Here is a 27,262-nt window from a genome sequence, read left to right as displayed (position 1 = left end):
GGGTGTTCCCTCGATTACTGGTTTTATTTCGGCGCGCTGCCCCTCCCCTGTCCCGATTTAATGGTGGGTGATTTACTATTGTGTTTATGTGTTTTGATTTTTATTTTCACATTATAAATTAAATTTATCATTTACCTCCCTCCACCCGATTCATTTTGGGGCAGATTCCGGAGACCCAACTCTTATTTTGAATCATTAGATTTGATGATTTCCCACCGTTATTGCCTTATTGGTATTCATTTCCTCTCATGTCCTCGATTGAATCTAAGTTTGGTCTTTTCCCCTGGCATTCGGATCTACCCATGAATTGAATCGTCTAACATATATTCATTTGGCCACAACCCATTTCATTTCGCCTCTTACCCTTTAACCTCATCCGTACAAACCATAAACCGCTCAAAATAAAAACAAAAACCCCCGCTGTGTGGTTGTTGGTGAAGAAGCCGACGGAGGGCGGGGGGCCCAAAGCCCGTTTGAACTTGAGCTCCTCCTCTCACCATCCATCTTTCCTCCGAAATACTCTGCCGCCCCGGGTGAATAATGTCGGCAAAATTCAATCAAGCAACTTGCATTTTGGAGTTTTTGCTAGATTGATTAATTCAGCTTTTTCAGTGAAAGGTTTGGCGGGTTAAGGGGGTGGGGGGGGGTGGGGGGGCCCAAGGTTGTAAATTGATCAACGACATTTCTTAACCTGGCTGAAAACAGAAACAGTATTTACACATAATCCCTCGTTAGGAGCCAACTTACAGCAAATAAAAATCCCCACTGCACCGGATATAACATACCCCAATATCTGATTCTCTGTCAACAATCCGAATAATATAGAAATCCTGATTCTCTGCCAACAATGATATTGCAATTGAAGGAAGTAGTTCAACAAATTTGGCCATATGCACATGGAATTAATGGAAAAGCATTCGTCGTTTTTCCAAAACAGTGGTCTCTTTGATGCTTGAGAGCGACAGCGACCAACTATGTCTTTTTACTTTGTTTTTAGAAAATTTCAAAGATTGTAGCATGGACCTTGGGTTCAGCTGGTCGGGTATTATCGGTTGAGTAATAGAGCCAAAATTTTAGAATCCAGATAAAAGAGGTGCTATAGATATTTTGGAATTACAGGGCCGTTCAGCTGTACACCTTTTAAGTCTCTCTATGAAAATGATGGATTGTATTTAGGGGTGTAAATGGATAATTGAAATCTATTTTTAAATTCGCATCCGCATCCGTTTAGGGGTATTTGAATCCGTCCGATTATTAATAGGATGCGGATATGTATATAACCCCTTTCTTATCGATTATTATTCATCCAATAAAATTATCCGATTAAGTTACTTATTAAGATTTATTATTTTTATTTTTATAAATTTTACTTATGATATGAGACTATTTTTCTAGATTTTCTACTAAAATAGCTACCAAAGTTGTTAAATTCTTAAATTTCAAACCTAACCCTCACAAATAAAAAGTTAAAGATGTAAACAAGTAGTCGAAAACTTGTATTCAATCTATATTCATGCCCATTTAGGAGAATCTACTTAAGAAAATAACTATCCGATTATTATCCAAATCCGTCAGAATCCGTCTGAAAATCGATAAGATATTATCCGAATATGTCCTAATATAATAGAATGAGGATATAAATATACCACTATCCGATCCAAATCAGATCCGTTTACACCCCTAGACTTGTATTTCAGCAGTACTGAGCTATGTAAAGTCCAGATCAATTTTGGTGGTCGAAGTTTAATCTCTACCATCCATTTTGATTTTATTTTTTTTCTTTTATTTTTTGAATGCACCACTAAAATTTGAAAGAAAAAAAAGGTGGTCGAGATCAAATCTAGACCACCACTTTAGATTTATACCATAGGCAGCTCAATGCTATGCATTAATTGTGCAACACTGAAGCCTCGAGCTAAAATGATTGCCAAGAAAGTAATATTTGGGAAACCAAGATAAAAGGAGCCAGGAAAATGGCGTAGGTATTTTGGGCTAACACTACCGTCCAGTTGTACACCATTGTAAGAGTCCAGATCTTCTCCACCTGGCAGTCCCTCTCGCATTATTCCCCAGATTGAGCTGACAAATGGCATGCTGGTAGTTCACGAGCAGTCCAACGAGGAGGTGGGGGAATGTTGTATTTTGGAATAATACAGCCGTCCAGCTGTATACTACAAGGCGATGCATGCATGAAAATGATTGATTGCCAAAGAAAAACAAAGAAAAAGGAAAACGATATTTGGGAAGACAAGATAAAAGCATGCCTTGAGTGGCTTAAGAGCAGCGACCAGTAGAGGAAAGAAGGGAGTGATCGATTCCCAGAGAAGCAAAAATGGGAGAAGAGAACGATTCCATGGCAGCGATGGCGTCACAGATATGCAACCAGATAGCATCCGTATTCTCACAGGCAACAACTGAGGAGGAGGAGAAGCCAACGGTGCTGGATATACTGGTGGAAGAAATCGCCGCCGCCGCCGCCGCCGCCAGAGGTGGACACGTTTTCTTTTACGCTTGTGGTCGTGAGGGTATCATGCTCAAGGCTCTATGCATGCGTCTCGCTCACTTGGGTCTCTCTGTCCACATGGTCGGAGACATGACAACGCCGCCCATCTCATCCAAAGATCTTCTCGTGGCTTCCGAAGGGCCTGGTGGGATTTCTACCGTCGACGCCATCTGCGGCGTTGCACGGGCCAATAATGCTCGGGTGCTGTTCATTACGGCGCAGCCTAAGTGTGAGTCAGCCACCAAATACGCCACCGTGATTGCTCATATTCCGGCGCAGACGATGGCGGACGACCATGAGGCCCTGCAGCAAAACACAAGGCAGCTGCTTCCGATGGGAAGTGTGATGGAAGGAGCTATGTTTGTGTTGTTTGAGATGGTGGTTTACAAATTGACAGAGGTTCTTGGTCAGACTCCAGAGGCCATTAGAGCCCGTCACACCAATCTCGAATAGAAAAATTAATGGATTCACAAGCTCCTGAAGGTGACCAACTCCCATAAATTGTTGTTTGTGTGCGACTATTCTCCCAGAATAAATCATCGTTCATTGTACTCTTCCTGCATGTTCCCTTCTCTGTCTTTTTTTTTTTTTGTTTTTTTGGTTGGTTGGTGAATAATAAATTTTCTTTCACGTCTTTTAGTTCCAGCCCGTGTGATACTGGTTTTTGTTATGATCAGATTCATCAAAGGAGAGGGTTTTCGTAAGAACTGGTAAGGCATCTGGATGTATTTAATATGTTGGATTACAATTAAGATTTTTTGAAGTTCTTGTCTAGTTGAAGATCTGGGGCTTCACCGTACTATTCCGACTGAATTTGGAGGGAAAAAGATCATTTTGACTTTACTGTGCTCAAGATTTGATCTCAACCGTCAACAACACATGCACTTCGAGTTCAAAACAAAAATATGGGACAAAAATGATTTAATTCCTTGTCGGGACTAAACAAGAAATAGGAAATGGATGATTCATGAACCTCTATTTTTATCTTCTTGACTAAACCAGAGATAGGAAATGGATGGTTCATGGACCTCTGTTTCTATCTTCTTTATTAAAAAAAGGTGGACTGTGCACTTGGGTGGAGAGGATTGAACTAGACGCTTGAGGTTATTCGTGCTTCGACATATATCCTCTTGTACAGTTGTACCTAACTTTCGAAGATTTTTTGTTGATAAAATTGTATACACCCCTTAGATTTCTAGAAAATAACATTTACTGACTCTAAAAGAAATTCAATAACAAATGCACCCTTGTTTGAAAATTGAAAAGATTACAATACCCTTAACCTCACACCTCAGCACATTAAGTGATGATGAAGTGGAGGAATCTTTACAGATATTTTGTGTCTAAATAAAATGGGAAAGACAAAATTGAATGGAAAAAGCCTAATGTTTCCAATAAAATTTTAAAAACTCACTTTGTTTGGCTCATTGACAGTGAAAAAAATGTGTAGACAAAATTTCTTAAATTAATGAACTTACCTTTTCCACCTATGCTTATAAAAAAATGTCACCATTTTGAATGAAATTTTGTGGAAAAAAAGTTTAGGAGACTTGCATATTCTATGTTTTCCCTTTTCTTTTCTTTGTTTTCCAGTTCCACCAGCCCACCACCACTGAGTGTCAACTTTGTATGTCTTCCACCCATTTTTCTCTCGCAAACAAACGGTCCCCTCCTGCTTTACAGAATCCAATTCCACATTTCTGTTAAACTAATCCCATCCTTATGCCTACCCTAGATTAAAAAACCTCCAGGGCTGGTGGTGAAGAGGTGGAGGAATCATCAGTTGTCTTTTGGTATTCGATTCCTCATTTCTCTTGAACCAATCCCAATCTTATCAACCAATACTCTAGTGCTGGTGGTGAAGAATTAATGGAGACATTCTCTTGTGCTTTTTAGCATCAATTCTTCATTACTCTTGAACCAATACCAACCCAGCTCCATAGGACCATAGCCTCATTGCTGGTGATGAAGAAGTGGAGGAATCCTTTGCTGCAATTTGGCATCAGATTCTCATTTCTGCCTCCTGCTTTTTAGCTACTTCAGTCTTCAGTTGCAGCTATCTACTCAAAACCAGATGCCAAGATCCTCATCAGAACCTCCTTCACAGAGAAATCTTAGAAAGTAAAGAGACAATATAATATAACCTGCCAGCTACTGATTTACATCTGATTTATCTCTGAAAGTTTGAACTAAGTGATACACACTTCTATTAATTTCACTCCACGAAGAAAAGATTGTTCAATTCAGCATAAATCTTAACTAAGTTAGTTTAGAAGAAGATGAAAACCATAAAGACCATGAGGCAGGTTTCCTCAAACCTCTCAACAAGCTACAGTTTCTGAAAATCTTTTTCAAGACATTCCAATGCCAGTTTAGATCATGTAGGGGCAGGAAGCCACCATCTTCTCCAGCCAGGATAACTAATGAAAGAGATGGCAAACAGAACAAATTAGTAATTTGATTTGTACAAACTTATAACAGGAATTATCTTTCTCTTGAAAAGAAAGGAAAAAGAAGAAGCTGTACTAAGAAGAGTCACCAAATATCAGGATGTAAAAGGAATGATGAGAATTAATGCTATTTTGTATAAAGAATATTACATCACTGAATCCTCTGGGCTGTGGCAGAATATTCAAACCAGTTGCACCATCAAAAACTAAAATGATCTGTTGCAATATAGTGAATCCAAGACTTACAGTAACATCCCGAGAGCAAGGTTTAAACTCTAAAAAGCACATTGTGATAACATGAAACAAGAAAAATTTAAAGCTACAAAACAACATCTTAAAGCACCCTGAGAGAATCAGAGTTATACTTGGAGCAGTTGAGCTACACAGTCTACCCATATAAATGGAAATACCAACAATTACATATATTTCCAACAGAAAACAGCACTCAATTATTATATCTCTTCCAGCATAAACTATCAAATGTATGAGTATACTAACCTCCACTGCTTTACTGAACAGAAACAAGCAAAAGACAGGACCAATGAAGAAAATATCTCAGAGACTAAAGAAGGATTTCATTTGACTATCCAGGGACACAATAAAGAGTAAAATTCAATAAAAAGAGGAAAATGAAGGAAACATACACCCTTTCTATCTTGTAAAATCCATATGCATCACAAAGTATGATCTATTAATAATATGTCTGTGATACTTCTACAATTGTTAGTTGCTGAACTTTTGTTTTCAAGTCGGTATTGTATTGATGGCACAAAAATTGGATACATGTAGGCATAGCCACATCAAACCTTGCCCAACCAATAATTTGGGATTAACTGGATGAGAAAAAAGAGGGCTATTTTATTCCATACCATCACGACTTACAGCTAGGAGAGCTGTCAAACTGTTTAATTTTTTCCCATCTCTCTTACTCCTGATGGCAAGACAAAATTATCTGGTTCTACAGAAAACAGAATCCATTGAAGTTAATTGTACGACGCTCAAAATTATCTTATTCTACAAAAACCTCATTCCCATTAAAGCTATCTCTTGAAACTAAGAGCCAGAGAATGCTAGCCCACCGTATGGACTCAACATCATTGCAGCTTCTTAGTTTTTAAGGTGCCAAGACAAATCACAAGAATGACCAAGCTCCTTCTTGTGGAGATGATGCCTCGGAATGCACCACTTTGGACACAATATGCTCATTCTAGATAATCTTCTTCATCCCCGATTCTTCCCTTCCCCCCCCCCCCCCCACAGCGGCCATTACCAATACGGTCAGATCTGAGAGCGTCGGCACATAATTCAAAGTGTCGCCTCAATAAATGACTGCCTAGACAACTAGTGTCAAATTGGTCAGCTGTGCGCATTTTTTCGCCACCTTGGTGTTGCCTTTTCTCCAGGGATCTCCAACAACTGGTTCAGCTAGACACCATGACAACTATGTGGTATCAAGTAATAAGCCTTTGACAACAAGGGAAATTCGAAAAGGTTATAAGCTTAGCTGTTCTAGGCATAGCATTCCTTGTACTGAGTCTTCTGATCATATGCAAAAAGTGAAATATAAGAAGGCAACATGACATATTCAGTTGACATCTGTTTACCCAATTGATTGTGCCATGATTGGATGATCTATTAGCAGGGCAAGTAAGCTGCAACAATCATCAGGTCAAAATAATATCTACACTGTAAAGGACATCTCAAATGTTCAATTTACATTTGGTGGACCAGTAATGATTTTGCCAACAGCATTCTTGCATGTTGTCAATTCTTCCATTAGGCAGCAGTTTGTGTTTAGACATAAAGAACCAAAAATTATCAATCAGGTAAAATCAAGTCAACTGTGAAACAGGCATATCGTTTGTTACCTGGGGTTTAGGTTACACTCTTCAGCCTAATAGCTAAAGGCTGTTTTCTTTTTCTCCTCTCATCTTGTACATTTTCTCCCCTCCTCAGAGTCACCGTGGAAGAAAACTAATAATAAGGCACATGGTACATCCAAATGTGCCACATTAAACAACATCAAAACCTTCTTGTTTTCCTCTTTCTACAACCTGAGAAAGAGACCAGTACAGACCCATTTTTAGACAATCCATTACAGCCATGCTATTATCCAGAGACTACCCAGCTGTGCAAAATTTTTATTCTAGCATATCAGTCATACTCTTCATCTTCCAGTGTACCTAATGACTCTTTGACCTTATCTCCTTCACCACAACTATCTCAGATCCAGTTCTTTCAGTGCAAACTTCAAAATGATCACCAGCAGCTGCCATGAGTATCTGAAGCATAGCCATGGGTTAAGCAAGAAGCAAGAAATAGAGTACATAGACATGCTTCTGTTCACCACCATCAAATTTGATAAAATAAACTAAAGCATATTCAGTAGCATTTATTTACCCAACTCATGGTGCCATGATTGGATAATCTATTTGTTGGGGCAGGCTAATTGCAACAATCATCAGGTTCAAATAAAATCCACACTGTAACAGATATGTTAAATGTTTAGCTTACATTTGGCAAACCAGTGGCGACTTTACCAATAGCCTTTCTTGCATGTAATCTATTCTTGCGTTAAGTTGTAGACCTGAACCTTGTATCCGAAAAAAGGTAAAAAAAAATAAGTTGTAGACCTGAGAAACAAAAGTTTTCAATCAGCTAAAATCATGTCAAATATGTACAAAACAAAAATATAATAACAGACTGGAAGTGCATACGTACGTCCAAATAAAAAACAAAGAAACAACAACTCAACCTTATAGCAACCAAATGGAGTCGGCCATCGTACGTTCTGATATGTCACATAAAACAACATCAAAACTTTTTAGTTTTCCTCTTTTTACAGCTTAAGAAAAAACTATCTAAACACCAATTTTAGATAATTCATTACTACCATGCTATTTAATTTATAGACTACCTAGCTTTTCAGAAGTTTTACTCTAGCAGAGCTGTCATACTCTGCATCTTCCTCTGTACCTAATGATACTTTGACCTTCTCTCCTTCAACCACAAGTATCTCATATTCAGTTCCTTCAGCCCACACTTGTAGCTGATCACCAGCATCTGCTCTGAATGTGTCCCCAGCTGCCATGAGTATTTGGAGCATCAAAGCCCCAAGGTTTAACAAGAGCAAGGAATATAGTATATTGACATGCTTCTGCTCATCGAATCAAAAAGAATACTACGGCCTACAATAGAAAGCTGTGCGTTCAGATCATTACATCAAATGCCACATTCAAATCTGTTGAAAATAAATTGACGATGAGTATTGGTGAGTATGATGATACAGTGATGCATGAGTGCAAGTGCGCAACCTCCTTGTGCAACAAGTGACCCCTTGATGCTCAGTTCATCTGGTCAGATTATCAGCAGTGTCTAGATCCAGGAAAAAGACCTATACAACATTTAACTAAATTACTTCAGAAGATATAAAATATAAAGATCTTCAAAATGTAACAATAAAATGTTGTGGAATGTACATAGACATGCTTCTGTTCACCACCATCATAGACATGCTTCTGTTCACCACCATCAAATTTGATAAAATAAACTACAGCATATTCAGTAGCATTTATTTACCCAACTCATGGTGCCATGATTGGATAATCTATTTGTTGGGGGAGGCTAATTGCAACAATCATCAGGTTCAAGTAAAATCCACACTGTAACTAAATGTTTAGCTTACATTTGGCAAACCAGTGGCGACTTTACCAATAGCCTTTCTTGCATGTAATCTATTCTTGCGTTAAGTTGTAGACCTGAACCTTGTATCCGAAAAAAGGTAAAAAAAATAAGTTGTAGACCTGAAGAAACAAAAGTTTTCAATCAGCTAAAATCATGTCAAATATGTACAAAACAAAAATATAATAACAGACTGGAAGTGCATACGTACGTCCAAATAAAAAACAAAGAAACAACAACTCAACCTTATAGCAACCAAATGGAGTCGGCCATCGTACGTTCTGATATGTCACATAAAACAACATCAACACTTTTTAGTTTTCCTCTTTTTACAGCTTAAGAAAAAACTATCTAAACACCAATTTTAGATAATTCATTACTACCATGCTATTTAATTTATAGACTACCTAGCTTTTCAGAAGTTTTACTTTAGCAGAACTGTCATACTCTGCATCTTCCTCTGTACCTAATGATACTCTGACCTTCTCTCATTCAACCACAAGTATCTCATATTCAGTTCCTTCAGCCCACACTTGTAGCTGATCACCAGCATCTGCTCTGAATGTGTCCCCAGCTGCCATGAGTATTTGGAGCATCAAAGCCCCAAGTTTAACAAGAGCAAGGAATATAGTATATTGACATGCTTCTGCTCATCGAATCAAAAAGAATACTACGGCCTACAATAGAAAGCTGTGCGTTCAGATCATTACATCAAATGCCACATTCAAATCTGTTGAAAATAAATTGACGATGAGTATTGGTGAGTATGATGATACAGTGATGCATGAGTGCAAGTGCGCAACCTCCTTGTGCAACAAGTGACCCCTTGATGCTCAGTTCATCTGGTCAGATTATCAGCAGTGTCTAGATCCAGGAAAAAGACCTATACAACATTTAACTAAATTACTTCAGAAGATATAAAATATAAAGATCTTCAAAATGTAACAATAAAATGTTGTGGAATGTATATATGGTGCCAGCCTAGGTGACTTTCCCCTCCAGGCCTCCATCTACGTTGACTAGGTGCTATAGCAGCTGACTACAATGACAGTGTGACTACTATGATCTAGGACCATATCTTCTATATTTAAATCATCAGCGCCTACATTCTTTTATTACTGTTCTGTTGATCCTCCAAATATATATATCGACTGGGAAAGCCTTTCAAGAATTAAAACTTATGCAGTTGGCCTTTGAGTTCGTTTAGTATCCCCTCTTGAATTATCCTGAACCCAAGTAGTCAACTCTTTGTGCCCTACAGCTTCCCCAGATTCCGGAGGGTTCATATGTTTGTACTTCTAGTCACACACCGATAACCGACAAGCCCATAGCTACTTGCATCTAGCAGTAATCCACAAAATAACAGAAAAACCAACTTGGTTCACTCAAGACTCCCAACTATTTCGAGTTGCACTCTATCTAATGTTAAATAGTCAAATTTTTGGTCAACAATTCAACAGAGGTTATTTTAAGTACACTTTCTCCACACACACACAGACCCCCATCCCAAAAAAAAAAAAATCCCAGAGGCCAGCGTCCCTTTACTCCATTTAATTTGAGCCAACTAACTCCATGGTTTGCAATTTTTGGTCTTCATTGCACATATCTGAACACCAGAAATGACCTACCAAATTTCATGATGCAGACCTGAAAGCTTAACTTCCACAAATTTGGAGAATATAACTAGTGCTCTGTTAGTCTGTCACCAATTATTAGGGAAAAAAGACTCCCTTTCACCAGCCATTTCAGATTTAAGTATAATACAATTCAGATAGACAAAAATAGGTTAAAAGTCCAATGGAACATCTCACCTTAACCCCTTTTTTCTTTAACCTGTCAGCAAATTTCCCTACAAATATTAAAGTCAACAATTCTTAATAGAAGAAAAAAACGGCTCATGTAGTGAAATTGAAGATGAAGGACAACCATAATCTATGTTTAATTTGAAAAACTACCAAGAGAAGTTGTATTCCTGCCTCCAATGATACCAATAACCATGACTACAGCAGGTTTTTTGCAAGAATGACAAAAGAAACAGACAAGAGTTAAGACTACAAACTCAAAAATAAAAATAAAACAACCAAATCATTATCTAAAATCGAAAGAACAGCCCAGGTAACCTCAACCCCGATTGAAGTCCGGTCTTATTTGCATCGCTAGTTAGCAAATCAAGTAGACTTTTCTTCAGAGCGTCTTACTAACAACAGCATCCAAATGAAAGGTTAACACCACAAGAATAAGTGTTTTTAGATACAAACTACAAAATACAACTTTAATTACTAGATGCCATTCTCTTTTCGGCTTCCCGGTACCTCAATTTGAGTTCCAGATTTAAGCTTCCAGGCATAAATGTCCTTCGCAAGCTTTCCACCATCTTTAATCGTGATTTTCGGACCCAAATCAAATACCAGAGTGTGCATGAGTATCCATTTTTTTTATATATTTTCTGGAGCAGACGCTCTATTCGAAATTCGAAGTGTTCAAGATTCAAGTGGAGGACGAGCTCGTCAATAACGCGAGGTTCTCTCTCGTTTCGGAGAAACCAGAGAAGATTTCTCGACCTCGCTCTTCGCTCTTCGCTTTCTCCTTAATTTTGCTTGGGTCATGCGCATGGAACCATTTTTGATAAAATTTGATCACAGGGCAAATAATAAAAATAGTCAGACCAGACGAACATTTGATCTTGCATCTGCTCAGTGGAGTTTGACAGTTTCTAGAAATGGAACCACTTTTTGATAAAATTTATTTTGGAAGCAGAAACACCATGATCGGGGTTTTTAAAATCCGGATCAGCTCCCCTTTGTGCTCCCCGACCACACAAAACAGTGGGCCCACGGTGAAAAACACTTTTTAGAAGAAAAAAAATTTGTGGGCCCCACTGATTTGTGTGGTCGGGACTCGTCAGGGAGCACTCTGTGTTACTCCGACGGGGTGAGGATCCGGATTCGTTTTTATCAGAGGAGCTTTAACGAATGTAACAATAATGAATCAATAGAATAATAGATGGATTGGAAAGTTAATACTCAACCCCCAAAATAAGATCAATAATAATGAAGAACAAACATAATCTGTCGCAGCTGACAGCAGTCGGCGGTCGACAGATTTGGGGTGATGAACACATGGTGACGGATTTTCTCACGTATACAATATTCAATCGAACGATTCCAATTAAAAGTGCGGGATTTTAATTGTAAAATTTAAAGTCATTCCACGTTGTAGAAAACCTATCCACCCTCCAAAAATAAAAAACCCAAACAGTAAGTAGTAATTAGAGACTACAAGCTCATTCCTCAAGCTCCACCGGATGGTCCTCCATAAACAAATTCTCAAACAAAAAACCATTTTAAATTCCATCTTGTACTATAATTGATTGTCTTGAAATTTATTCTTGTTCTGTGAGAATGTAGATTTTTTTCTCCCTTCTATGAAATCCGTCTCTTTTTAGGTTGGTATTTAGTTTGACATACAAAAGAAATACCTCTGGATTGGATAAGTATTTATTCAATTTAAACAAACTTAATACATTTAGTTGGGCATTCATAATTAATCCTTCTGATTGTCCCATATAAGTAGAATCGATCTTTGACTCCATGCTTTATTGTTCTGATTGTCTATACCAACTACCTAGTGGTAATATGACAATTCAAGCAGTATTTAACGGGATATAATGGGTTGTGGTTTAATTTTAATGGTTCGTGCTACAAATTAACACCCCTACCTATTAAGAACTATATTGAAAAAACATGACTGTTTGGCCTGCATCCACTCCTTGGTTGGTAGACTTATGTTCACCTTCCTCGGCTTCTCCTCTTGAATAATAAAATCTTTTTACCAAAAAAAAAAAATATTGAAAAAACATGGAGAAACAGAAAAAGGCTATCACCAGTTGAATTTTTAATGCTTTGGTTTGGTCAAATATGGACACAAATTTTGCCCGATGACCTGAGCCTATCTGGATTCTGGCATGCCTTGAATTGGAACAAGGTATGGTCTTGGAGTTAAGGGGCAGGTCTAGGTGGGCTCAATTTAAGGTCAAGGTTAGGTAAGGCTTAAGAGTCCAGTGGTTAACATGGTTCACTGTCTTTCATAGATGTTTTTTTGGATAAAATTAGGAAAGTTTGAGTGCTTCAACATTTTTTCATTAAATTTGTTCGAAGTTGAAAATAGAGAAGATGAAGAACAGGGACACAGGGGCTAAATTTCACGGAGATCGAAAATAATTAAGACGAACATTGGTCGCCTAGAATAGAGAGAGATGAACAATTGAACAATAAAAATGTAATAAATGAAAGAGTTCTATAGAGGAATTTAGAATTTCTGCATTTTTTTTAGGACTTGAAAGTTTCTCTTACGTGCTTAGATGAAACTTTTTTTTTTCTCTTTGTTCACGCTTAAAAATTTCTTTCAGAAGTTTATGTTTAAACTTACATTCTGTTAAAATTTTCTTTTGACAAACTTTTGATAGAAGTCTATTTTTATGTGTTAGGGGCTTGAATGATAAATTGTGTAGTTCAAGAGGCAGCACTAATTTTAGGGGGCAACTCATGGATGACACTGAAAATTTCTGAGACTGATTTTGTATGGAATGTACTCAGTGAGCAATGCATTGTCTGATTTGTACTCAAAAGCACCATTGTAAGGTGGATGTAGAGAAATCTTCTTATGAAACGCCAAAAGCAGAGGGTGTTTCCTGTAATGTTCTAATGACTGGTTATGCATGTAATGCACAGTATTAAGGATCTCGTCAAGATTGAAGTTCACAGAGTTTGAGCTTAAGCAATTCCCCATGAATTTGGCGGTTTAAGGAGAAGAACAAAAGGTTTCAGTGAAGAAGATGGGTGAAGAGTGTACTTCTTCACCCATCACTTATGATCAGTTAAAATGAGATCTATAAAAATGAAGGGTAAAAAGGTCAATTTTCAGTCAGAACTAACAGTATAGTACAGGGGCATGAATAATAATCCTCCAAAATAATCGCACTACTGCAAGAATTTCAACATATATTTTCTAAGAAACAAAATTTCAAAATCTGCTGTGCCAGATCAATATTTTCTTTCTATGCCTTCCTTAGGGCAAGTATGTGAGGAAGGGAAGCAGACTAGCAAGACTTTATTTCCTACGGAGGCCCACAAGGTTTACACCACAGTATGCAATGCCATCAGAATTCTGTAGTCGTTGACAAACAAGAAGGTATAATGGAGAGCTCCAATGTTTATTTTTTCATGGACTCATAACCAGATGGATTATTTTTGGCCCAGTTCCATTGATCTCTGCACATCTCTGCTGTACCATATTTAGCCCTGCCAATTAGCAAAGAAGATTAAGCGTCAGTAGAATGTTAGAACCAGGCAAATAAAGAGTTGATTGATCCAACAGGAAATGCAAATACAGGTGAGTTGTCAATTTGGCACAAAAGTTTGATAGCTCTCTCTCTACCTGGATGATCCTTCATGTAGAAATCAATCTAGTAAAGGTGACAATAATCACCTAGCCATTATTTTAGCTTCTTATCAGATAGACAAAATCATTCAACAAAAAGATAAGAGCAAATTGCACTGGCTTGGCCTTCTTGTCAGTGCTTTAAGGCCTCCATTTTGGGGTGCCAATGCAATTTGCTCAAAAGATAAAGAACCACCCACAAGGTTCAAAGAATGGGAATGCAACATTGCATGTTGAACCTACATTTGTATAGACTCAACATGTTGCTTTCTAAAACTTGTTCAGTGTATGGAAATCATGAGCTTGTGAAATATAAACTTACTTCCAGCCAAGCTCTTTTTCAGCCTTTTCAGTAGAAGCATAAACCTCCGTGGCATCTCCTGGCCTCCTTGGACATATTTTGACAGGGATTTTCTGATAAAAAAATATATGAACAAAGATGAATTCCCTTCAGGATATGATAGAAAAAGCATTAAGTCAAACCGCCAAACCAAAGCATCAAGGGAACACTCACCTTGCCATATGCCTTCTCAAATGCAGCTACCATTTCAAACACAGAAGTGCCGTGTCCAGTTCCCAAGTTGTAAGCAACACAACCTGAGAAAGAATGTTCATTAACATCTGAATATATGGCCTTTTTTTGGTATCAGTCTGACCTATTAATGAAACTCGAAAATAGAAGGAAATTAAAAAAGATATATAAAAGACTGAATATGGAACAGTCGCATACATGCCATTACTATTTCTATTGTGAGTAATATGTTATCAATACTCTAAATGAAGAAACTGCCTACCTAATTGATCTGTCGAAAAAAGCTTCTGCAGAGCAGCTAGGTGACCATCAGCTACGTCCATGACATGGATATAATCTCTAACCTGTTAGTCATGATATAAATGCAAGGTAAGAAAATAACCATTCTTTTCTATTTTGCTGATTTTTCCTTGTGATATGCATGCTCCAACTACCAACACATGAATGTAAGTAAGGGATAATCCCAAAACTTTTTTTGAATACATAACCTTAATTAATTTCTAGAGAGATGCTAACCAAATACTGAAAGTCCATTGGAAGATAAAACAAACACAATGCTACAACCTAATATTTAGAGGTAAAATTGGCTTAGGCTCTATCTTGAAAGTAGGGATTTTGAAAGACGAGATCTTTTTGCAACCAAAGGAGGGGGGTGGGGGGAATGCAAAGGAAAAATGTAGAAGGAAGGATATGGTTAAGCTTTATATACCGCACTGCCATCCTTAGTAGGATAGTCATCACCATATACATTCAGAAAAGGGAACCTGCCGACAGCTACGGATTGAATATAAGGCATGAGATTATTTGGGATGCCCTTCGGATCTTCACCAAGTGTACCACTCTCATGAGCCCCAACAGGATTGAAGTACCTTAGAAGTACAATCCTCCATTCAGGATCTGCCTTCTGAATATCCCTTGCAATTTCTTCGAGAAACCACTAATATGCCATCATTTTGAATAAAAATTATACAGAAACGATTAGAAACTATACGAAAGTAAGCCAAAGATTGCCAAAGCCAGAGAGCAAAAGATTGCCTGAAATTCAGCTTTAGATTACCATATAAATGATGATGATAACATACCTTAGTCCGACCATACGGGTTCATTGCATTTAGATTGAAGTTCTCAACACATGGTATCTTTTCAGGTTGACCATAAACCGTTGCAGATGATGAGAAGACCATCTACTTGATACAAAACCTTAAAGCTTAGGTTAGTAGCTGAGATAAAGAAGAAATCTCAGAATACACAAGTTAACTTTAGCAATTATTTCTTCTAAATAATATAGATTTATAGAGTGATCATTGCATGTTTTTTAAACAAATAGAACTTAAGTTTTGCAAGAGGCTGGCATATCTGTCCAGCTTGAAGACCCAGAGGTTTCAAGATGAAGAAGAAAACTAAAAAAGATGATGGAAATGAGTATCAAGGCAATACTAAGAAACTCAATTCTTCTGGAGAGGTTTTCTTTTTCCTTTTTACTCTTGAGAAGCAATTTACAAGGAGAAAGAAAGAACAAGCAATGACTGGTTAAGTGAGGAGAAGACAGTAGCTGACCATTGACTCACATCAAAAGAAGAGAGAAGATACATACCAGCAATCATCATTGTCCATATAAGTGTCTATACCAATCGAACAATCCCCCGCCCCAACCCATGGAAGACAAACAGAATAAACAGATTCTTCTTTTATTCTTGCAGAAGAATTGTGTTTGCTTTTCCTACCAGACCTCTTTCTTTTTATCGGATTCTTTTAATGGGAGAAATGGACATAAGAAAGAAAGAAAAAAGATCGAGAAAATATAGTGTTCAATGATTCTGTTTCTAAATAATCAATGATTTAGATAAAAGCGAAAGAGGAACGAAATGCACCTGCTTACAGCCATACTTGGACATGAATTTATACAAATTAATGGTCCCAATCATGTTGTTATCATAGTACAATAAAGGCTCAGCGACACTTTCAGCTACGGCCTTCAACCCAGCAAAATGCATCACAGCATCAAATCTGTTGCATTATCAAACAGAAATCGTATATTTTAACTTCTCAAAAGCATTAAAACAAACTCTGAGACTGCAAAAATGACTTACTTTGTGTGACTGAAAAGTTTTTCCAAGTCATTCAAATTCCTAAGATCACCCTGCGCCCGCAAAAGAAACCATAATCAATCCAGAAATTCCCAAATACTTGATCAATTAGAGATCGGTGTAAACCAAGAACAAGAAAGCCTTAATGAAATTCGAGAAAGAAAGCCAAATGATCCATCAATTAGAGATCAGCATAAATAAAGAAAGAAAGATCAGACCACGCAAAAAAACCTTAATCACCCAAGGAAATCGGGAAATCATTCGTCAGTTAGCTAATAGTATAAACCAAGAAATCAAGATCGCTTAAGAGATGAGATGAATATTCTTATTAGCTAATAGTATAAACCAAGAAATCAAGATCGCTTAAGAGATGAGATGAATATTCTTACCAGATGGAATTCAAGTTTCTTCGACAAATCGGGACCAACCAATTTCCTAACCCTATTGACGGCTTCTTCCACCGAATTATGAAAATTATCGAAGATGGAGACCTTGAATCCTTGTTTCAAGAGTTGAATAACAGTGTGAGTGCCTATGAAACCAGCACCGCCAGTAACGAGTATGTTCTTATCGGTAATGGGAGCCATTAGAGACCCAAAAAGCAAAAGCTAAATCGCAAGAATCAGAGAGAAAAGTGAGAAAGTACAGTAAACAAGCGAGAAACAGACACAGAGAATTGAGAGATGAATTAAGAACAGTCAGGTGTGTACGTATACGGTATATATATATAAAGAGAAAGAGAGAGAGAGAGAGGATAAGGGAGAGTGATTAAGGAATGGAAGATGCGTCAGAACGGATAAACACGTAACGAGCGAGAATTGCAGGTCTCGCCTAGTGGTTTGGAATGAGATGCCAGCTAAGAGAAGATATAACTGACAAACTGATTCTGATTCCGAGTTTTTCAAAAAGGTACGATTCGATTGTTCTTTTGGCGCGAATTCCCTCGATTAATGGATCTATAAGAAAAGGGAGAAAGCATTTTCAAGTATGTGTGTGTACTGCACTTAACTTATATTCCAAATGATTGGACGAGAAAATAAAATAAATATAAAATTATTAAAAATTGTAAAAATTAAAATTAAGTTTTTAATCTTAATTTGCACACTACTGTGCACAGTAGAGAAATGTAATCAACAATAAAGGATTATTTTTTTCATAGAAAAAGAAAAAATCATAGTAATTATGTTTACTAATTATATGTCTAGAGAATTTGACCAACACAAACAAGTCCACCGAAGGATCCGTAGAAATTAGATCTATAAATGGATTGTCGACCTCTAAATATACATTCGTATTCATTTAAGGATGTTCGTATCCGAAAATTTTCTTATCGAAAAATACTAGTATTAGTCCCTAAGTAGCTGGATTTGGATTTGGATTTGGATTTGGATTTGGATTTGGATTTGAATAATTGTTTATTGGACTAGATAATATCTTAATAGAGTAAAGTATTCAACATTTTTTTTTCTTCTAAAAAGGAATGATAATCGAATCGGATAATCGAAGATTATTAAAAGTAAAGTATTAAACATTTTTCTCTAAAAATGGCTGATAATCGGATTTGAATTGATAATCGAAAATCAATATTTTAAAATTAAAAAAAAAAAAAAACAAAAAACGACAATCACCAAATAGTAATCGGATAATTTATTGGATCGAATTATTATTGGATATCTGATAAAATTCTAGATTTGAATTCAATCTGTTTATAGGTCTAATAGAGATAGAGATTTTTTTCCCTAAAAATAAAAATTTAATGCCATCCCTTGATTTATCCTCAAATTAATTTCACCTCAAGTTATTCAATTCATTTTCAACACCATTAATTTCAATTAGCTTTTACTTCCTTATTTTCAATATTATTTCTAAATCTACTAAGTTTAAAAACACTGTTCATGATGTATATCTTTTAAATTTTCTGAAGATTTATGATTAATAAAAGAAAAATAAGCAAAGAGAAAAAAAAAAAAAAAAAAAAAAAAAAAAGAATCTAGCATGATTTTTCGTGTAAGAATATTGCTGTCTTTTGAAAATATTTACATCATAGAATCCCTATCAGCAAGGAGTAACTTTTTACTTTCCAAAAAGTTTAATTGATAAATCGGACAACTAAATGGGTGGGGTAACTCACGGATGGTGTTGATAAATTTCCTTCCTATTTCAAGGTGTTGATAGGAGGCCAACAGTTTGGTTTGGATTGGTTTCAGTTTCGGTTTTTTTATTTCAATATGAAAGCACCAAGACCCAATCATGGATCGGTTTCAGATTACTATGATTTGGGTTTGATTTAGGTTCAAATTGGATCAAACCCAATTACTAGTACTAGACCTGTAAATGGATACATGGTACCTTGTGTCGGCGATTTTTCGCCATGTCGCTGGGCGGCGACACGAAACCCCCCAGCGACACTGATTTTACCAAAAGTCAGCGATATATCGCCGATATTGCCAAGAAAGAAAGACGAAGGGAAGGATCGGAAGCTCTGTGCCAACTGAAGTCGACAAAGCCTCCTCTGCTGCGCTCTCCCTCTCCGAGCTCTCTCGTGCAAGGTTTAGATCGGATCGAGTATCGTATCGGTCGGGATTTTAAGAGCATATCCTCCTGCCGGTATTGTATCGCTCTGCTAATGTATTTAGTGTAATTCAATGGAGCGCGAGTGTACGATCGGTCGGCAATATGGTCGTCGGTGTATCGTTGGTTCGTGGGTACTTTAAACCTTGCTCTCAGGCATCTCGAATAGCTTCTCAATATCTCTTTTCATCCCTACAACCGTTCTCTCCCAAATCACCGTTCGACAGCTTCGATGCAGAGCAGATATGGCAACAGATAGATCTCCAGTCGCAGCCACTGCTATGCTATCAAACCTTAGAAGAGATATAAAACGATTCGAAAGGAATCCTAGCGAGATTTCAAAGCTTATTGACGGAGAAATAGTTAAAGAAGAGGCAGAAGGGAAGACTGATGTCGTCCTGAAGGAAAACAAAGCTGATGTTGACAGAAATTGATGGACATGAGGAGAACCTTGATGATTTTGAAGAGATGGATGATGACGAGGTTGGAATTTCTGACGAGGACGATGAGGATGGAGAGGAAGGAGACGATGGTGAGGGGGAGGAGGAGGAAAAGGAGCAAGGGGGTTCCTGCAAGCGATGCCATTGAAGATAAGTTTCTGAAGAATAAGGAATTGGAGGAGTTCTTGGAGAATGATGAAGCAAGGGAAAAAAATCGGGCGACATGGAGTGACATGTCGCCCGAATCGCCATGTCGCCACGGTCCGACACGTCGGACCTTGAATGGATAGTTGATCCGCCTCCAAATTCACATTCACATTCACATTCGTTTAAGGGTGTCCGTATCTGAAATATTTGTATCTGTTCGTTAAGCAATCGGATTCGAATTGGGATAATTGTTTATCGGATCAAATAAAGTCAAAATAAAAAATTATCCGGATAGAATAAAATATTCAAAATTAGAATCTGGTAACCGGAAGTTGAAAATTGAAAATTAAAATTAAAAAAATTAAAATCACCCATTAGTAATCGGATAGTTTATCAAATCGGATTATTATCGAATATCCGATAAAATTCCGGATTCAAATTCAAATCCCTTCTCTAAATTTCTGTCGGATTCATATTCGAATTTGGATAGTGGTTTTGCTAATCGGATTCAGATCTGATGTATCCAAGCTGAATCCGATCTGTTTACAAGTCTAATTACCAATCGGATTATTTAAATATAAATAATAATAATAAACCGTCGGTCCACATCTTCAGCACCGAGTGTTGGCACGTTAGATCCTGGCTCGTCTTCGCTGCTTTCCATAGTTTTCAATCAAACAAAAGAAATCTCTGCCCATTGTTCTTCATTGTAAAACCCTTGTAATGATCTATATACGTTTCACTGAAATCATACTGTATTTGAAACTCCAATTTATGTACTGAAAAACGAATTTAATTATTAACAAACGCAAAGATTGGGAATAATCTTCACTAACGATTGGATTTACCTGCAAACCATATGAACCTCCATTTTGGAAATTAAATGTTGATGCATCTTGGAGAAAAAAGAGCAAATTAGGTGGGCTGGTATCATAATTCGGGGTGAAGATGGAATGCTAAGAATGGCTAAATCCATATCAATTTCATGTTTGTCAGCATTAGAGGCTAAGGCACTAGCGATGAGGGCCAAACTATTAGAGGCACTTTGCAAAGGGATAGAATACATTTGGGTTGAATCTGATTGAAGCAGTTAGTTGATATGCTTGTAACACTGGATCACACTGCCCCTCCTTACCTTTTGTACGGATATCCAATTCCTGACAATGCAGTAATTGAACTATAGAGTCCACCATGTCTCTAGGCGATCTAACGATATTGCGGATCTCCTATCTGGGTAGGCATTCAATATTGTGAGCCCAATTGAATGGCCTATTTCCACTGAGTGGCTTGTACTCCTTTGTTCGGCCACTCTTTTGGCTCTTTCTCAATGAAATGTTGGTTACCAAGAAAACAAAACTAAAAATTGCTAAGAATTTTCTGAAAGAACCCCTGAAATATCGTCAGTGAAGAATGAGAATTTTTCTTAACCCCCCAGCACCGTAACTCAGCTGGTATGAATTAGGAATCAATCGTTGGGAAACTCCTTTTGCATAAATATATCACTTCTATTATAAAGAGAGGCAAAATCAACTGATAAAAGAGCCGAAAGCTTGAAAAGAAACTCAGTTTCACATTTACATCAATAGTTGCCTCTTTCTGAACTCATCCTGCAACAACCCAATGAGTTCAAAACAAATCCCAAATTTGATAACTGATAATAAAGCACATACATAGCACCATGATCAAACAAATGTTCAGATAACATGGGAAGACATGTAAGCTTCAGTAGAGCACAGCCAGTAAAGAATCCAACATTATGGCCTCCAGAGAAATAGAGGAAGTGGCATGGCAATAGTAAGTGTCAAATTATCAAAGGCATTCAGTGACACAAATACATGTAAAAAGAAGTAACAAGATGTGAATGTAAAAGATGACACATTAAGCTTATTCAACATCAAGTTGAAGGTATGGGCACACAGAAACCCAATGCTCATCTGCCAGGGCACACAGAAACACTGGCATGGGATACTTATAGACAGAAGGTATGGACAGACACATAAATGCAATACTCATCATCCCTTTCATGGAATAATCTGTCAGGGCAGTATGTAAAGCAACATATGCCAGGACCATTGTCATGGGATACCTAAGGCTCCCTACACTCAGAGGGTGGATTAATATGTTGAAGAAAATAGTTTCATGAAGTGAAGACGCGTAATTGTATTCTGAATGTAACTGTCATGTTTATACTATTAAGCCACACAGAGATTGCCCATATAGAATGTTGAAAAGCAACCATATACATGTAACAAAGTGAATTTCTTCAATCAATATTAGCCGCATCAGACATCTTTGCCCATGGATGATGTCTAGATCAGCATAGATTTTCAGAGATGGAGACATTCAAGTGCCAAGCTCAATCCTTCAGAAATGATATGTTTAGAATACAATAGAAGTAGTGAGTATTTTGGACCTGGACCTGCAGTTGGAAGGTTCCCATCTGAAAAATATTATATTGACAAAAGATCAGCCATAGACAGTTATAATAGAGCTGGACATTAGAATCACTACAGTAACATTATAGCTGTTTTGACCACATGAGAAAGCCAAAAGCATACTCAAAAGAAATTAACCTTTACCATGGCTACAAGTCATACAATAATATAATAGCATCCCATTTAGTTTTTTCCTTTGTTCCCCACATTATTTCACATTGTATGTGTTTAAACTCAAAATAGTAATCAAACATTGCAAAATGAAAATTCTCCAATATATAGGCCATCCGCAATAGGTTCTTGAGCTAATTTATCATAGTCTTAATATAAATCAATATAAATGTAAGAGGAAGGACAAAATTTATAGCTGTTGTTTCAAATGCCAAAAATCCCATAAGATGAATGTAAGCTGGATTCCCCGGCATATAGGCAACACAAAATACAACATCTTGCAATGCCCAGTACTTGAAGTAAGTTGCAGCGGAGAACAAATCTCTAGACACATAGGGAACACATAATACAATATTCTGCAACTCGCAATTATGAGAAGTAGATTGCAGGAAAAAATGAATGTATGACAAACATTTAAATAACCTGGACATAGAAAAATGGATAGAACAAAAAGATAAAGGTCATCATCACAGAAGTAAATAGATTTAATCAGTTTTATTTGGACAGTTAATGTGTTATTGCTCAAATGTTATCAAGTGAACGAGACTACCTCCAGAACTCTACAGACAAAAATCCCTAGGATGACTCGCAATACTTAGTTGAACCTGCATCAAAATCAAAATGAATAAGAAGATTACCAACCATACATGACAACCTCTAGGATCAGGAAGCACAAGCTTTTAGGAAAGACCTACTAATGTCACTAGCCTACGATCTAGTAAGTTCTCCAATGATGCAAACATTACCTCTGTACATTGATTCACATCAACAGGATTACTTGCAGAAGCTGGACTGCTGCAGGTAGTTCTTTTGGCATGATCCCATTCCATATCAAACTCATCTTCCAGGCGTTTTTCAATAGATTTTCGAGTATAAGATACACTGGATTTCAGAGAACTGGTATAGAGGAAAGGCCGTGTTACAGTCTGTACATCTATGCTGCTGATACTGTCTTGGCCATCATGATTACATAAATGTGAATTCTTGGACCCCAATGTGCCATTGAAACTATCAGTCCTCACTTCAGGTGAAAGTAGGCCCTTTAAATAACTTACAATGCCTTCTCGTATGGAAGCCTTACGCACTCGCTTTTTTCTAATGATGGATGGGATACTAAAATTCTTCGCAGCCTTCCTTGACATAGACACTGGACTGCCACAGTTCATAGAGCTACCTTGCACATGTTTAGGCAGAGTAGAATAACAAACTGGACTGTTTGCCATTTCAATTACATCGTCTGTACCCAAATTCACATCCTCAACATTTAGAGGTGTACCCCGGACTTTGTTTTGTTTGCCAACCTTATCCCAACTATAAGCAGCAAATTCACAAGTTGGTGAACTAGAGAACTTATTGATTGCTTCATCATTGAACCTAGAATATGCATAAGCCAATCCATTCAAGGGGACTCCAAAGGATCGTGACTGTCTAGGAGATTCAAGTGATTTCTTTGCAAGGACAGGAAGAATAATCTTAGGAGGAAAGATATCTCTTCCAGTTCCTCCAGTAACATCAAAATTAACATTTGAAGAAGAAGCTGAAATAGTAGCACGTCCCAGATGATGAGGAGAAGCAAAACTTTTTGAATGCAGCTTCTCAAAAAAACCTGACAAGGTACAAAATGAAAGTTCAGGTTGAATAGAATTATTATGATGTGAACCAGCTGGCATGTCATTAATGCTTCCACGTTGTTCACTAGTTGATCCATTTGCAATAGCACATTTGTCATCACTTCTAATCTTAGAAGCTGGTTTCCCTGGGTCATGTAGTCCTTCTTTTGGAGATCCACACGATTCTACTAAAGCATTCTCAACATGATGTAGTTGATTTCTCTGAGTTCCTTTCACATTTCCAGGAACTGTACTCTGAAAATAAGTTCCAACCACACCCTCCAAGTCCATTTTCTTCTCAACGGTGCTTTCCATTTCAGGGCTGCATCCGATTAAACGCCTTAAACATCTTGCTCTTAGTTCACTAGTATAAAAATCTAAAAAGGAAATTAGTTGTGGATCTCCTGTGGACCCAAAAGCTAAATATGAAGCTAGCTTCGTCTTAAGACTACAATTCCAGCGGTTCTTTATTGAGTTGTCCGTCCTATCATAGGCAAGATAAAATTAGAAAAACAATAATAATAATTTATAATAAGACGAATAATTCATAATTAAGTTGACTGAGAAGCTTCCTGCAATTCTTTAGACATACAAAATCTAAAATACTAGAAAATCAGCCCAATATTCTTTAGACATGCTGATTTTCAACAAAAACCAATTCATGTAGCAAGTAATCAAGGGCATTTTAACACAATGTTCATCTAAATCCAACTTCGTGACAGGGAGATCTGGACGGGACATAGAATCCCATGTGTTTTGTTAAATATCCATAAAACTAGAATATTGAAAAAGTTTATTGATTGATTTCTTCTCGCCTGATGTTCGCTGTTAATTATTTATTTTGTTGTGCATAACGACCATGGTGTGATTGTTATGATAATGCATCTTCTGGAATCAACAGTTTACACTAGTGAATCATAGATACCTTCCAGGTAGAAACCTCGATATTTCTGCCCATTTATTTCCATATCGTTGGTGGGCAAACATAAGAGTCAAATCTTCCTCCTTGGTCCATGCATCTTTCTTTATATCTGGGTTCAAATGATTGTGCCATCTAAAAAAATCAGGGATAAGTATCAAACCACCAAGAATAAATGCCCACTTCAATAATACAGGCAGATAATTGACAATGGTAAGAAGTTGAACTATCAGTTGCCATTCTAATATGTCTAAAATTTTGGCACAGAATAATTGTATGTACAAAAATCAAATTAACAAAATGTAGTGGGGAAATTGATGCAAATCCTAATGACGAGAATGAAGGTTTGTGATTCTGGACAAACCTGTAGATGTGGTTCTAAAATCTCGTAGAAGATCTAATTCAAAATATTAAGAAAATTGCCAGGATGATTACAAGAAGCTTCCCTGAAGAAAATTCTGCTGGATATTTTCTTTCATTTTAAATCTTGGCTGCAGATGGCTTAGCAACTAAGCACTTCAATCACTAGTTACCTTCTATTTTGGTGACCTTTCTTTAGTGATGGAGAGTTGCTGTTATGGTTAAGAACCCTCCTACCTACTTACCATAATGGGGATTCTGATTTCATGTTTAATTGAGAATATAAACCAAGAGAGAAGGGTTCTACTGTAGCCAATAGTTTTAAACCAAACCAACCCCACCCCCCCCCCCCCCCCAAAAAAAAAAAAAAAAAAAAAAAAGAAGGGATGTTTTGCCTTGTGAGATGCAATTGCAAGGTGAGAGGCTTAGCATGGTTGGTGTGAAGCTGATAAGGGCTTGCAATTTCATTAGAAATCCATTGAAGGTACCTGATCATAATCAGTGGAAAACTATGATGACGTGCTACTGGTTTCAATATAAACCAAACCACCACCACCCCCACCCCCTGAAAAAATAAAAATGTAAGGGATGTTTTGCCTTGTGAGATGCATTGCAAGGTGAGAGGCTTAGCATGGTTGGTGTGAAGCTGATAAGGGCTTGCAATTTCATTAGAAATCCATTGAAGGTACCTGATCATAATCAGTGGAAAACTATGATGACTTGCTGCTGGTTTCAATATAATTACTAGATGTATGTTCTGAAAAACTTCAAAACACTTCCAAATAACTGATCTGCTGGTTGATGTATCTACTTGAATTACAACAAGCAAAGAACATAGGCTAGGGTTGAAACTGACCTCAAAACTGGGACTCAGAACCTTGCATGACTAACAAGAATTGTGACTCAATCTTACATGCACAAACACAAGCTTCCGATTCAAGGTCATTCTTTTAAATTTGTCAACAGAGGACCCCGACAAAGACATAATCTCTGGCATATGAGTAAATAGTGCACAAGATCCAGGCCCACGACCACCATTTTTCACCCACACTGGCAAAAGCAAACCCGGTTGAAGGCTTCAATTTCACATGAATCAGACTGTGCAGACTAAAATAAGAATGTTACAATCATGACTTTATGACAATCATAGGATTGAATTCGGCTATCTATTGCCCCTTGATCTGGATGTTTCTGTCTGTCTTAGTGTAATTTCTAACAGGCCAACACAGTTTTCTGATTTTTATTATGGCAGATTAGCTTTTTCTTCAAGGTCTGGTGCAATGGTCGGTGATACACAGTGGTAGCCTGCTCATCACCATTTTATTAGTTTTTCCTTCAATAAAATACTTAAAAGGGGTTTTCAGATTGGGATAACCATACTGCTAAGTTGTGTTCCATTGAATTTACTCCCATCAGATTTACTTCCATCACTTAGATTTTGGGAAAACAAAAGTTCTGCTGATCCTTAGGAGTGTCTTACCCATACAGATGTGCTGTTATGAAAAGAAAATATTACATATTGAGTCCAGCCCTGGTTTGTTGGTAGATTTGTTGAACAGTTGGGTAGCCTTAAGTTTCATGTCCAAAGGATTTACTACTTTCATTCGGCCTTCAATATAGTACTCTATTGACATGGAAGTTTTTAGTAGTAGTTGACCTTCCTATGAAAACTGTGACACATGTTAAGTCATTGTGAGGCCAAAAAACTATAGAAGCCCTGAGGACTCAAAGCCTAGACACTGCCACATTATATATGGACTAATCAAGAATTACACCCAAGGTATTACAGAATTTCTTGCACTGACCTTTCTCGGCATTGCTTCCCAATGCGGCCTGGTAAGGACTTTGCAATAACAGACCACTTGTTACTGCCAAATCTTTCGATGAACTTGATGATACAGTCATCTTCCTATCAAT

The 27,262-nt window shown here is 37.3% G+C and overlaps 1 protein-coding gene and 1 long non-coding RNA gene across 20 annotated transcripts; both read right to left on the bottom strand.

Annotated features, from left to right (window-relative positions):
- Positions 1-3,258: 3,258 nt before the first annotated feature.
- LOC149030108 (uncharacterized) lies at positions 3,259-11,379 on the bottom strand. 19 transcript variants are annotated; one of them, XR_016171230.1, is made up of 7 exons: positions 9,042-11,379; positions 7,871-8,915; positions 7,675-7,744; positions 7,468-7,546; positions 7,137-7,235; positions 6,822-7,007; positions 3,259-4,923 (listed from the first exon to the last, which is right to left on the bottom strand). It is a non-coding gene; the product is annotated as an uncharacterized LOC149030108 (long non-coding RNA). The 19 variants fall into 19 exon arrangements; XR_016171243.1 differs by having other exon boundaries at positions 6,822-7,235; positions 7,871-8,037; positions 8,175-8,915; XR_016171228.1 differs by having other exon boundaries at positions 6,822-7,235; positions 7,871-8,347; positions 8,639-8,915.
- Positions 11,380-13,542: 2,163 nt separating this feature from the next.
- LOC149030107 (bifunctional UDP-glucose 4-epimerase and UDP-xylose 4-epimerase 1-like) lies at positions 13,543-17,609 on the bottom strand. Its single transcript, XM_089152234.1, has 9 exons — positions 17,082-17,609; positions 16,696-16,745; positions 16,477-16,612; positions 15,688-15,789; positions 15,315-15,542; positions 14,868-14,949; positions 14,588-14,670; positions 14,396-14,487; positions 13,543-13,934 (listed from the first exon to the last, which is right to left on the bottom strand). Exons 1-9 carry the CDS (start codon positions 17,277-17,279, stop codon positions 13,847-13,849), a joined length of 1,059 nt encoding a protein of 352 aa, XP_089008360.1. The 5' UTR covers positions 17,280-17,609; the 3' UTR covers positions 13,543-13,846.
- Positions 17,610-27,262: the final 9,653 nt, after the last annotated feature.

Source organism: Hakea prostrata, chromosome 1 (assembly GCF_041222555.1).
Source record: "Hakea prostrata isolate BN-2017 chromosome 1, UWA_Hpros_2, whole genome shotgun sequence".
Lineage (NCBI taxonomy): Eukaryota > Viridiplantae > Streptophyta > Magnoliopsida > Proteales > Proteaceae > Hakea > Hakea prostrata.
Note: the sequence above shows the minus strand (reverse complement) of the source record. Positions and strands in the feature narration are given on the sequence as shown.

What these genes read in the sequence shown, in the direction of transcription:
- LOC149030107 (XM_089152234.1), bottom strand. Translation starts at nt 17,279, where the DNA reads ATGGCTCCCATTACCGATAAGAACATACTCGTTACTGGCGGTGCTGGT. An exon ending in AAACTTTTCAGTCACACAAA is followed by an intron (nt 16,613 to 16,695) that starts GTAAGTCATTTT and finishes ATAATGCAACAG; the next exon opens with ATTTGATGCTGTGATGCATT. An exon ending in GAAAAAGAGCTTGGCTGGAA is followed by an intron (nt 13,935 to 14,395) that starts GTAAGTTTATAT and finishes GCTAATTGGCAG; the next exon opens with GGCTAAATATGGTACAGCAG.